The following is a 12,756-nucleotide window of genomic DNA, read 5'->3' on the forward strand; positions in this document are numbered from 1 at the left end:
ATGACATCTTGTCTAGCTTGTGTTTTGCTTTTATATATAGAGAGATTAATTGAAATCAAACCACATTATATAAAAATCTTTTTTTAAAGGATAATGTACTTCAAATTCAAATAGATTAAGAAGTAGAATTTCAATCAATTTCAACTTTCATTCAAATTCAAATAATATTTCAATTTGTTGAAAGAAGATAAGTTCTTCATTATCTTTAATTTTTGTAAATATAATGCATATTTATCTTCTAATATTATATTTAAATTAAAAAATTATTTGAAATCAAATCATATTATTTACCATTTACGTATGTACTACTATTTTTTTTTATTATTATTGTTTTTATTATTATTGTTATTATTATTATTATTATTATTATTATTATTATTATTATTATTATTATTATTATTATTATTATTATTATTATTATTATTATTATTATTCTACATACTATGTACGTACTATACAATTGCCAACACTACTACAATTAATTATTACTATAGATATAAATTCCCTAATATGTAAATAAATTATATTTAAATATATTTTATAATATCTAAATTTTATATGAGATAAGTTTGAAATAGTATATATCTATTAGAACTCTTTAATTATTATTTTCTATTTTTAAGAGAATGAAAATATTTTTTGTAAAAGGATAATTTATTCAAATTCAAATACTTAATTTTTTAATTTAAAATTGTTATTACAGTATTTTTAATTTTGTCTTAAAATATTTTTTAATATTGTCTTAAAAAATTACCACATGACTATTTTAATAGCTTGACACGTGTCATCTTGTCTAACTTATGTTTTGCTTTTATATATACTAGTTTAGGTGTACGTGCTTTGCATGCGTATATAGTTAATTAATAATAAATGAATATCAAAAGAACAAATTATTGTGTGTACGTTATATTATTAATTTTAAGACAAAAATGTGAAGAACATGATAATTCACCATATATTTTCTAATGTCTCTTTTAATTATTATAGACATGTGAAGTATATTAAAATATACTTTAATCTTGTAGTTTTAAATATAATGTATGAAAATTTAGAAATAGAATATTTTAAAAAAAGATATTGAAATGAACTGAAAAAAGGTGAAATAAACAATTGAATTCGTATATTTTTTTCGTATGCTAAAGAAATAAGATTTTTGCATGCTAGAGTATGTATGTATAAGGAAGACATTTCTTTGTGTAATTTCTTTTACACCGACCACTGATTGAGCTAACAAATACTCTTTCTTTTGAGAGTTTTTAGGTTTCATGCCTTATAGAGTTTTAAAATAGTAGTACTACTCTTTTAGGTACACATTTGTAGTGCTTTCTAGCTAATTAAGATTTAATAACTTTTTTTTAGTTGCTTTCAAAGTTCTAAATATTTTTTCTAAAATCCAATTAAAAAAAATAAGATTAAATCACAATTAGTACAAAATTTTCAAAAAAATTTAGATGAAAATACATGAAAAAAATTCACGATATTCAAAATTAAGAAAAATATGGAACAAACTAAATAACCATTATCATGCCTCATTTCAATGCTCAATTAACTTGAAGTATCTAACTACAAAAAGGCAAATAAGATCTATTAAAATAGCAATTAACATCCTAATGATCTATATTTAAATTGTGATAATCCTCAGGTTTGAATCAATTAAATACTGTATTTGTATTGTTGAATGGAATCATTATTTAGAAAAAGAAATCAATTAAGAAAAAACACTATAAAAAGTCAAGTTACCAATCTTTGATTTTTATATACTACTTAATTCGACGGCAACATACTTGTTTCGTTTAATTTTCTTGCAAAAAATATTCACCTGAAAAAGAAACATAGAAATTATCGGAAGAGGAAAATGAATCCAAGATAGAAAAAATGACGATACATAATAAATGCAAGAAAATTAAATCAAACCCAAAATAAAAATAACGGATAAATAAATTTAAAAAAGAGAAGATATATATACAAATTTACATCAAAATAAGAAAATTTTTTCAAGTTTACCTCAAATCAAAAGGAGCGATTCTCAAAATTGTTGATGGCCTCTTTATACTTACAATCAGTGATTAAAAAAATTTAATCATAAGCCAAACAATTAATAAATAAAAATCAAATCTCCTAAAAACCTAATCCCATGAATAATCCTCAGAAAGTAGTACACGTAGTTTTTTAATCATAAAGCATAGATAAAAAAATCTTTAATTAATAAGATAACTAATTATTATGCATTCAGAATGACCTATCAATTTTTCGTAATGAAATGCGACGATCCAAATAATTTATCCAAAATTATAAATAAGTCAATTTCATTACTAATTATCATGAATTTCGAATGACCAACCAATTTCTCGGGATAAAATGCGACTATCTAAATAATCTGTCCAAAATTGTAAATAATTCAATTTCAAATCACTAATTGTATATGAAAAACTATAAACAAAACTCACAAAGAAATATCTCAATTTATAATTGTTTATCAAAAAATACATCATTTATTATTGTAAAAGGATAATTTATTCAAATTCAAATACTTAATTTTTTAATTTAAAATTGTTATTACAGTATTATTAACTTTATCTTAAAATATTTTTTAATATTGTCTTAAAAATTACCACGTAGCTATTTTAATAGTTTGACACATGACATCTTGTCTAGCTTATGTTTTGCTTTTATATATATAAATGTATAGATGACTTCCCTTTTTACCAAATTATAGTAACTACTAGAGCGGGATCTTTTCTTCACTAGAAGGTTCTCACCTTTTAAGGTGCAACAAGTACGTACAACACCAATTGTAGGTGAAGAGGAGACTGGCCAAGTTTATGTGAAAGAGCAAAATGCCAAGTTTAAGAAATCAAACAAAACTGTAGAGATTTAGCCAAATGTATGCAAGTATCAACATATCATTTAAATAAGGGGAAGAGGATCCAAATGCTCTCTAAATATGCCAAATTCAAAACATTTATCATCCATCAATAATTTCCCCCAATCATGTCCTTAGTTGAGCCAAATATGTCTTTATTTCGCACAAACCCTAACAACTCGTAATTTTGAAGCAAAAAACATATTGCTGAAATTTCTGCTCAACAAATTATGGTGACGATCAGGATTTATGGCCAAACATTGATGAATCAATAGGATTTCTAGCAAAATTCTGATGAATCAACAAGATCTCAAGCTAAATTTTGATGATTTAACAGAATTTTCAATCAGAAGCGACGATAATAAATAGTAATTAATCAAAATTTATGATCAGATGTTATTAAGAAATGTCTCATGACTGAAATTATAGCGATTCGTCGGAATTTCTGACCAAAATTATGATCACAATAATTCATTGTTAAGAAAATTCTGCTCAATTCAAATAAAAATTCTTAGTGACATACCGAAATTTGGCTCTTAGTTCTGACAAAACGGTTACTTTTGCACTATTTTTCTTTTAAAGGCTAAATTTTAAATAGTCATAGAAAGATCTCATTTGTGCAAATCAGCTCGGCCTAGTATTCGGGTTAATGGCTCAGACCTAGGTCAGCCCATGCGACATCCTCATAATTTGGCTAACGTTTATGGGCAATAGCCAATAATTATCAACGAAGCCAGTTTCTACTATATCAACCACTAACTGCTAATTTGATAGAATATATAAAAATAATATATTAATAATGCTTGAATTAATAATATTTATGTTAGTTATACTTGCATTAATAATATTTATGTTAGATGTCTCTGGCGGTGAATGAAGGTTATTATTAGGCGGGTGTTATATATCATATTTCTTATTTCTTATGGCTCTTAGTCCTTTTATTCCGTATTGCTCTGATTTCTATTTTTATTACTTCTTATCCTTTACTTTGGGTAAGACACTTATCCTGCTTCATGTTTCATCACGACTTTGTTTACTATTCTTTATCTTGAACCGGGGGTTTATCGGAAACAACCTCTCTACTTCTTTGGAGGTAGCGGTATGGACTGCGTACGTTTTACCCTCCCCAGACCCCACTTTGTGGAAATACACTGGGTATGTTGTTGTTGTTGTATACTTGCATTAGTTATCTTGTATTTTTTTTATAAAGTATTTGATTTGATATATTAAAAATAATATAAATCACATAATTTAAAAGAAAAATATTTTACAAAAATACTCTCCATATATATATTGAAAAGAATGAATTAAAAAAATATTTGAGGAATACTTATGTCTTTAATCATCCTAATGCATGCATCATATTCATAACATTAGTAATGCCATGAATTTTGAAATATTAATAATACACACCTCAATATATAATAAAGTGTATAACTAATATAAGTACATAAATTAAAAAATTTACCAAATAAAATATTAATAATACACAAAATTAATATATATATATATATATATATACACACACTACCAAAATGACCCCTTGTGGATGACTTTTTGTTCTAAAGCGGCAAGGGGTTATGTGGTGGAATCAAATCAAACTTCTTACTACTGCCTCCGTGTTTTAAAAGAGAATTACCTATTTTTTATTTATTTATTTAGAAAAGAATAATTTTTTTTTTATAATATTTTAATTTTAACTTTTTACGTGGCATATTTAGAATCATAAGATTAAAGGATATTTTGATACATTTGACATAATTTTAATTTAAGGTCATAACATTTAAAAATCTTCTTTATTTTTTTAAATTTTATGCCAAGTCAAATTAGGTTATTCTTTTTTAAATTGTTGGAATATAAGAGTTCATATAGCCAACTAATTAAATTCTAAAACACATGTTTAATCTTTATTGTCGGTGCTCTAGACTGTTGCTGCAATTTCTTGAAGAACCACTATAATTGTGCAGTTGTGCCTAACCCAATTGTCATTACTTAAATCGGATTATGAAAGGACAATCATAAAGTTATAGACATAAACTCATGTTTAATTTCTATTCTAATCCAATTGTCATTATTATTAAAACCAGACAAGGAAGAAACTTCCATAAAGGTCCAAAACTTCTATACTTACCCAAAAATGCCTCTCTCATATGGTGGGGTCCAATTCTTAATTCTAATGAAAAAAAATAGACCTTGTTTTAAATCTCTTTATTAGTGACTTGACTATTCAGGATAAGCACAAATTTGGGTTTCTCAATAGTGATCATCAATAATGGAAGTTCAAGAACAGGGGACCAAATCTAGAGTTGTCAAGGTAAACTCTATGGAATCATGGGATATCCATGTAAATCAAGCAACACTTCAAGGATGTCCTGTAAGTAAAACCCGCATGCCTATAAAAATCTTGATTGATTTTTTATTTTATTTCTAGTATGTGTACAAATTCATTTTTACCTTTTGGGCATTTGTAGATTGTGGCACACTTTACTGCTGTTTGGTGTATACCCTCTGTGGCAATGAACCCCTTTATGGAGGAGTTGGCTTCTATGTACCAAGATATGTGTTTTCTCACAATTGATGTGGATGAGGTCAAGGTAAAATCTTTTTACCCCTTTGGTGTAAAAGACACAAACTTTAAAGCCTAAAAGATGAGCAAAAAAAAAAAAAAAGATGCAGAAATTTCCTTTGCTAAACATACTTCTAAGGGTTGGTCTTGTCATGGGAGGTTACTTCATATAAGCTAGTTATGACTTATGCTAGTATATATTACTCCCTCAATCCACTTTACTTGTCCAATATACTAAAAGCAGATTTCCTCTTTTGGTTGTCACTTGTCCAATTTAGAAAACAAGAGATAATTTATCACTTAGTTTCTAATTTACCTTTGTTATAATAACTATGATTTTTCTTCAATGCATTTTCTCAAGAATTGAATTTATTTTATTCAAAGGGTGATCTAGTAAGTTGTCATTCTATTTATTGTTCATTAAGGAGTGTACCTAGTAAATACTGGACAGGTAAAGATGGATGGAGGGAGTATATTGTATCATTGTGTGTCTCTCTTGCCGGGTTTTAAAAGTTTTAAGGTCCACTTCCTGACTTGTTTTACCGAGGACTCGAGTCAATAGCTGATTGTATAGATGTTGAAGTCAATTTTGCAGGACTTAAATGCACGTGAATTGTGACATAGTAATAACTTGGGTATGGATTTGGATAATTTTCATTTTGTCTTGATCATGTATGATTTGTGTCAAGAAAATCACAGTGGTATTGCTAGTTTAATATGCTTAATTTTTCAAAAAAATGTTAGAAACTTCTGTTTCTTCATTGATTATGCGATCACAATCAAATGAATGAGAAAGGGTAAGAGCTGGAACACATTTACAGCAACAGAAGTAGTTTTTATGAGCCAGTACTTGATAAAAGAACAGCCGTGTTGATGTCTTATACGAGAGCTGTAAAGGTCATTCGTTAGCTTTCTGGTAGTATATTTCTCTAATTAAATACAGCATATTGAGATCTCATAAACAAAGTATAAAAGATTGTGAGGATCCCACTATTGGGTGGTATGCTGATTCTTCCTTTTCTGTAAGTTTGTCGATAATGCTCTCCGTCTAAAAGCTCACACCCTTATCAGTAAGAATCTTTGAGATGGGAAATTTGAAAAGGATGTGTTGTATTGGACTAGATATTTCCTCTGATCAATAATGAACTGTTTTGGTTTCGATCATCTTTGGGATTAATTTGTCTTGCTTTTACAGCAGATATGATATAAGGATGTGATTTCATTTGTCGCCAAGAGGGTTTTTTATAAACCCTTTACACCAACACAAAACTTGATTTTCAAACTGATGACTTTTGAAATGTCCTTAATTGAGACCATTTCTTTTATCTTCTCCTTCACTCAAACATTTAATTTATGACAAGTCATTTCTCGCTATTCTGAGAATAATGTTCAATTTCTTTTTGTTTCATAAGCTACTGGTTCGGACATATTATGTCTGACTTATGTTCATCTGTCCTACTGTCTAGTGTCTGAATGTTAGTCCTTAATTATGATGAATCATTCATACAAATTACAATGAGGTCAGAGTGACCTAGGCATATAGTATGTCAATATCACATCGTGCAACAAGAATATGTTCGTAGACAAAGTGAAGAACACATTTGGATTCATAAAAAATTGATTACTGTGGTTCTTCCCTTTGATTCTTTTGTCTTGTCTACTATGCTGGGCCTTTCAATTGGACGAGGGGACAACTCCTGTTGTACAAAAGCTGGGTCCTTTTCTACCTAGTTAGTATCTTCTACTTGAAAAAGAGATTTGCATGAAAAAAGGAACTGTTTGGACTATTTGTTTTACTAAAAGTCCTCCAACACCCAACAGAAAAGGCCTAAGTTTGAGCCGTGTCTGCTTAGCTTGCATACATGCTATTGTTTGGCTTATATGAGTGAATTGAGAGATCGACTTCTCTATTGTTTTGCTGAAAAAATTTTCTACCCTTTCTATTATCTGGTGTAATATTCCAAGTTTCACCTTTTGCTTGTAATTATGATCTAGTCTATTAAAGGCATTTATTCTCTAGTTGTCCCAATTTGACACTTGGGGTTAATTGGCTTCTATGCGTCTACAAAGTCATTTGATATTGTTCACATGCTTGTCGAATGTCAACTGAGTCAACCATAATGGTATTTTTTTTCTCAAATCTTCACCCAGTGATAAAAGTTCGTTTTACTGCTCGTCATTTCCTGAAATATTGAGCAATCAACAAGACTCGCATCTCTCACTATAATACCTTTTGAATTCCTCCCTTACCATGAAATAATTTCCGAAGAGGTGATGTACAAACATACACATCATTTGAGTTCCCCACACTAAATGAGAGAATAATGAGACTTGGTTTCCGTCTTCCAATTTCACTGTTCCTCATTTCTTCTTTTGCTTAAAATATAAGCTCGTTGATCTTTAAGACATTTGAGAGTAGCATAGTCATATAATTATTTTCAAGTGGCCAAGTTGAGAGATTCTTGCTCTCCTGGTCGCAACTCTTGACTGCAATTAAACCAGGAATCTGCATATATATTTAGTGTAGGGAAAGGCTTCACCTTTTATCAGTCACTTCAGATACTTTCTGGCATTGTTTAAGATATGTTAGATTAAGACTACATGATTCCCATTTGTGGAGTGATTTTAATGATTATCTAACCGAATTCTTCTTCAGAGATTCCTGATCTTTTCTCCATTACTTGTGGTTGGAGAATCCGATTAATTTAAGTAGGTCATTGCATTATTTTAGTACCGCAAAAAGAATAATTCTAGTTCCAGTTGGTGTAAATTTGTATTCCAGCAAAACAAATGAATTTATGATTTTGACATAGAAGTCATTGAGAAGCTACCGATGAACCTGTTATGATTTTATTTTGCAACCTAGTTTCTCTGTTCAGTTTCTGAAACAATTGCTCCTCTGCTGTCTATTTTATCTGTTGAAAATCAATTGCACAAGTTGCCATAGACAGATGAATTTCTCCATGTCGTTTGTAGAAACCACTGTCCACAGTATAGTGATGATGATTTGTAACTAACCTACTGCTGTATGGCGATTTGTTATTTCTCTTCCACTTGTCGAAAAAAGAAAAAGATTTGTTATTTCTCTTTTAACAAGGGGTATTCCTTCAATCCATTCAAGTGGTAATATTATTTAAATGCTAACATAATCTTAGAGGATCTAAGCTTTTGTTCAGTTGATAGACAGAATTGGCTAATAAGATTATGGGCTACCACTTAGTTTCACAACCATATTCAATTTTACTGTGATTCAAGCAACAATAACAGTTCTTTAGGCTCGCAGACCCACGATTTTGTTATTTGCTACATGTCTTATTGCTGCTTTATAGTCTTGTTATTTTTCCGGTGTTGAAATGTACGTATATTACAAGTTCACTGCCTACTGGTAAATATGACTGCTAGAGTTATTTAGCTATGATAGGGAACTTATCAAGCTACGACACTCACTAACTAGAGTAGGTCCTGGCACTAATAGTGTGTTGTGTTGTGTTGTGATGTGTGAATATAAAAGCAACCGGACTATAAAAAGATGCACGAGGAATTTGAGATAAATCATATTGTTCGAGGCTGTTCCAACCTAATATACCCATTGTTTCCTTGGTGATTCACATTGTTCTTTCTGTTTTTTTTTTTTTTTTTTTCGCGGTTGCTAGGAGGTGGCTAGCAAATATGAGGTGAAAGCCATGCCAACATTTCTGCTGCTGAAATCTGGAGTACCAGTTGACAAGATAGTTGGTGCAAATCCAGATGAGATAAAGAAAAGGATCCAGAGTCTTGCTCTATCCAACCCCACAGATATTCCCTAGTCCAACTATATATATACACATAATAATATATATACTGATGTGTAGTGTGGTACAAAAAATTCTTTTTGTTTTTGTGCGTGGCTTCTGCTGTTTCATCTTTAAATGTAGATAATTCCATAAACAGTTACGATGTTCTGTCTTCAAGGTATGTAAGTAAAACAAGTTAATGTACTTAATTACTAAATGAATGGCTTTTCTGGACATAGCTATGTCCATGTCAAACAAATAAAGGAGCCTGAAAAAGAAAGGACTTGAATTTGCTTTGCACCAGTAAACGAAGATAAAAATGAGACTCGTGTCCTTATTTTGAACTTACGGCGAATCTTTGGTTTGAATTTTGTATGTTAGTCATTTTCCCTTCTGTTTATGGATGTCGCTACCTACTTGTGAATTGCAATAAGAGAATGATCATTTTAAAAGTATTCGTTTTTACCTAATGTATGCATAGTTGGAGACAAAAATGATTCAGTTAAACGTATCATATTCATTTTAGATCTGCATCTGCCTCTGATCATGTAAGGGAGCACCAGCTTCCTTGATCAAGATGTTTAAGGGGAACATTTATTTTCTAGCAATTTGGGGTATCACTTTGCCAACAGGATAATACATTGGGACAAACATAGAGATTCCTCAAGCACATATCTATTGCTGTATTGGGCATTAACGTAAACGAGTGGACAAATAAGTGTGGCTCTCACGCTTTACTTGGTTTCGTGATGCATCAATTTGTTACGATGGCTACATATTAAGTCGATTTTATTGACAATCCTCATGTCTATTTCTTAGCGCGAATTGGATACTTCATCTTTCTACGTCTTTCTACTTATAAGGACATAAATTATACGAAAGATTATTCTTTTTATATAATTGCTAACTTAGCAAAATCATTAAACTGACCTAAAGTGTGGTGGCCGAACTCCCCTCAACTGTCTGAGATGCACTAAACTCTTTTTGTCATTAGATAGAAGAAACTCCCTGGAGTATATTGAATATTTATACACAATTTTAGCTTAAATTAATGTGAGAGACTATTTTGGTATCTTAGATCTATGACCTCTCAACCACATAACCATACAATTTTGACAGTCCTCGACTTACCAAAGGGAAATACTCTAGCAAAAATGTTACTATATATATCTTCTTGTGCCAGTGCTCAACATCACAGACTCAATTGTTGTATTATTTGAGGATACGTACGTAAATGGATAGTTGCTTTCACGTAAATTATTGTTTTGTTACTAACAAATGCTATGTTTGGTTACATGAATGAATAAAGTCAAAAAAGGAATAGTTGAAAAGGCAACGTCCACTAATGAAATGGAAGATAGGCATATAAGATTTCTTTAGAATAGAATATCTAGGCATAAATTGCAAAGGAGGGACCATTAGAGAAAAGAGACATTGTTAATGGTGGGTAATAATGTTGAAACACAACCACACTTTCTAGGGTTCTAAATAACTATTCCCAGGACAAGAGAGTTCCCCTTTTTTCCCTTACTATTTTCCATCGTTATTATTGAATCCATAAAAATATTTAACTGTTTAAATTAATATTGTCATATAAAGTAGGATAAGGATTGTATATACTCTTCCCATTTCATTTTAGTTGACATCTATTGACTTGACATATCCCTTAAAATAATATTTAGCAGAGTTTTATTTTACTAAAGTAATCCTATTATTTATGTATTAAAAATATAAATATGAATACATACATTTTACATAGTAATTTAATAATAAAGATTTATTAGAAAAATACAATAATTTTTTTATTTATTTTAGAACTTGGATAATTAAAATAAAATAAATATTTTTTATAAAAAGATCAATTAATATGAAACGGAGAGAATACTAGTAGTAATAAACAGAACACCCCAAAACTATATATATATAACCAGTAGGCGTGGCACCTTGTGGCACCGAAGATTTTTACTCCGTGTAAGATACGCCAACTTAATCGCTCATTTTAGCTTAAATCTCAAGTAGGAAGGGACAGTTCTGCCCAATGAATGTTCTAATTTGTTATATACATAATAGAATTACGAAAGTATTAAAGTAATAGTCAAAACACATCTAATCTAAATTAAAGTATTGAGACTTTTTGAATTTTATATCTGAATTAATAGTTGTGTGAACTATCGTCAACTATTTATCTAAACACATATAGTTCACTTTTCCTATCTAAAATTTTAAATATGAAATTCAAATAATTAATAATCAAGGTATGTTTTGCTAAATAATTGATGTAGTTAAGATACAAAAATTCTCACACTTGATAATTCAAATATAAAACTTAAAACATTTAAAATGTTATGAATGTATTTACGTTATAGTGAATGTTTATCAAGAATATAGATAAGATCTATCAAGATCTAGTTGATATCTATTAGGATTTAAAGTATCTGTCTTTTAGTCAGAAACTAAGAGAAAATTTTTCCTATAAATAGAAGGTTTCCTTCATTGTAAATCATCCTCAAGAATGAGAAGTAAGAATTACTCTCTATTTGTTCTTGTTCTTACTTTATATTTTCTTGTTCTTACTTTATATTTTATAACACGTTATCAGTACGAAACTCTGTCAAATAAGGTGAGACTATTAATCTAAAGGTAATTTCAAGCACGAGACTTTGCCAAAAAGACAATTTCAAGGTTAGTAGTTTCTTATGTTATTTGTCTTTTGCTACTAAATGATATAATTATTGTTGGATTTGAGAAAAAAAGAATAATTGGTTTGGAACCATTTATATTTTAAATTTATTCCTCAAGAATAATATTATCAAAAGGGATGATAATATGTTGGGTTCAATTCCCATGAATTTATGCCTAAGACGTCTTTATATGGATAAGAGTTGAGTTTGAATCTCAATGCACCATATTTGATGATATTATGATGACTAAGGCAAAATAGTGAGTATTTGGTGAAACATGTCTCATCAAATATGCTCAATTTTTTGAATTGAATGTGGTAGCAATAAATCATATGTGTGCCTCAATTTGCCAATTTGCTTTCGTAGTAGCTATCATAATTTGATACGCTTAAGGCATGATTATATTTCATTCCTAGGGAATGAAAACTTATTAATGCAAACGTGCACTTGATTGTGATGATATCACAACTCACCTTCGAAAGAGGTTAAATAATTGAGAAAAGTTGTTTTGAAATCTACTTCTGAAATAGTAAATCTAAAATTTATTCATGTAATAGTAAATCTGAAATTTACTAAAGAAAAAAGGTACATGTCATGGTAAACTTGGAGTTTACTAGAATAAAAGTTCATAAATTGATATGAATGATTACAATATCCCAAAGATGTGCATACTGAGTATATAACATATATTGAAGACTCTTCATTACTTTTAATGTTGCTTGTTCTCATAATAGGTTGGTTGGACCAACTAATATTGAGATTGGATCCCTTAAAATCTGAAAAGTATAAAAGGTGAATATGGGCCCGTTCACCAGTCATGTGATCTATTAAGATGCATCAATATAAGATGATCACATGTGCATTTATTGTCAA

At 29.4% G+C, this 12,756-nt stretch overlaps 1 protein-coding gene across 1 annotated transcript; it reads left to right on the plus strand.

Annotated features, from left to right (window-relative positions):
* The first annotated feature begins 4,389 nt into the window (after positions 1 to 4,389).
* Positions 4,390 to 9,494, plus strand: LOC107859547 (thioredoxin-like protein CXXS1). The gene is made up of 3 exons (XM_016704592.2): positions 4,390 to 5,237; positions 5,335 to 5,457; positions 9,083 to 9,494. Exons 1-3 carry the CDS (start codon positions 5,136 to 5,138, stop codon positions 9,233 to 9,235), a joined length of 378 nt encoding a protein of 125 aa, XP_016560078.2. The 5' UTR covers positions 4,390 to 5,135; the 3' UTR covers positions 9,236 to 9,494.
* Positions 9,495 to 12,756: the final 3,262 nt, after the last annotated feature.

This window comes from Capsicum annuum, chromosome 2 (genome assembly GCF_002878395.1).
Source record: "Capsicum annuum cultivar UCD-10X-F1 chromosome 2, UCD10Xv1.1, whole genome shotgun sequence".
NCBI classification, from domain to species: Eukaryota; Viridiplantae; Streptophyta; class Magnoliopsida; order Solanales; family Solanaceae; genus Capsicum; species Capsicum annuum.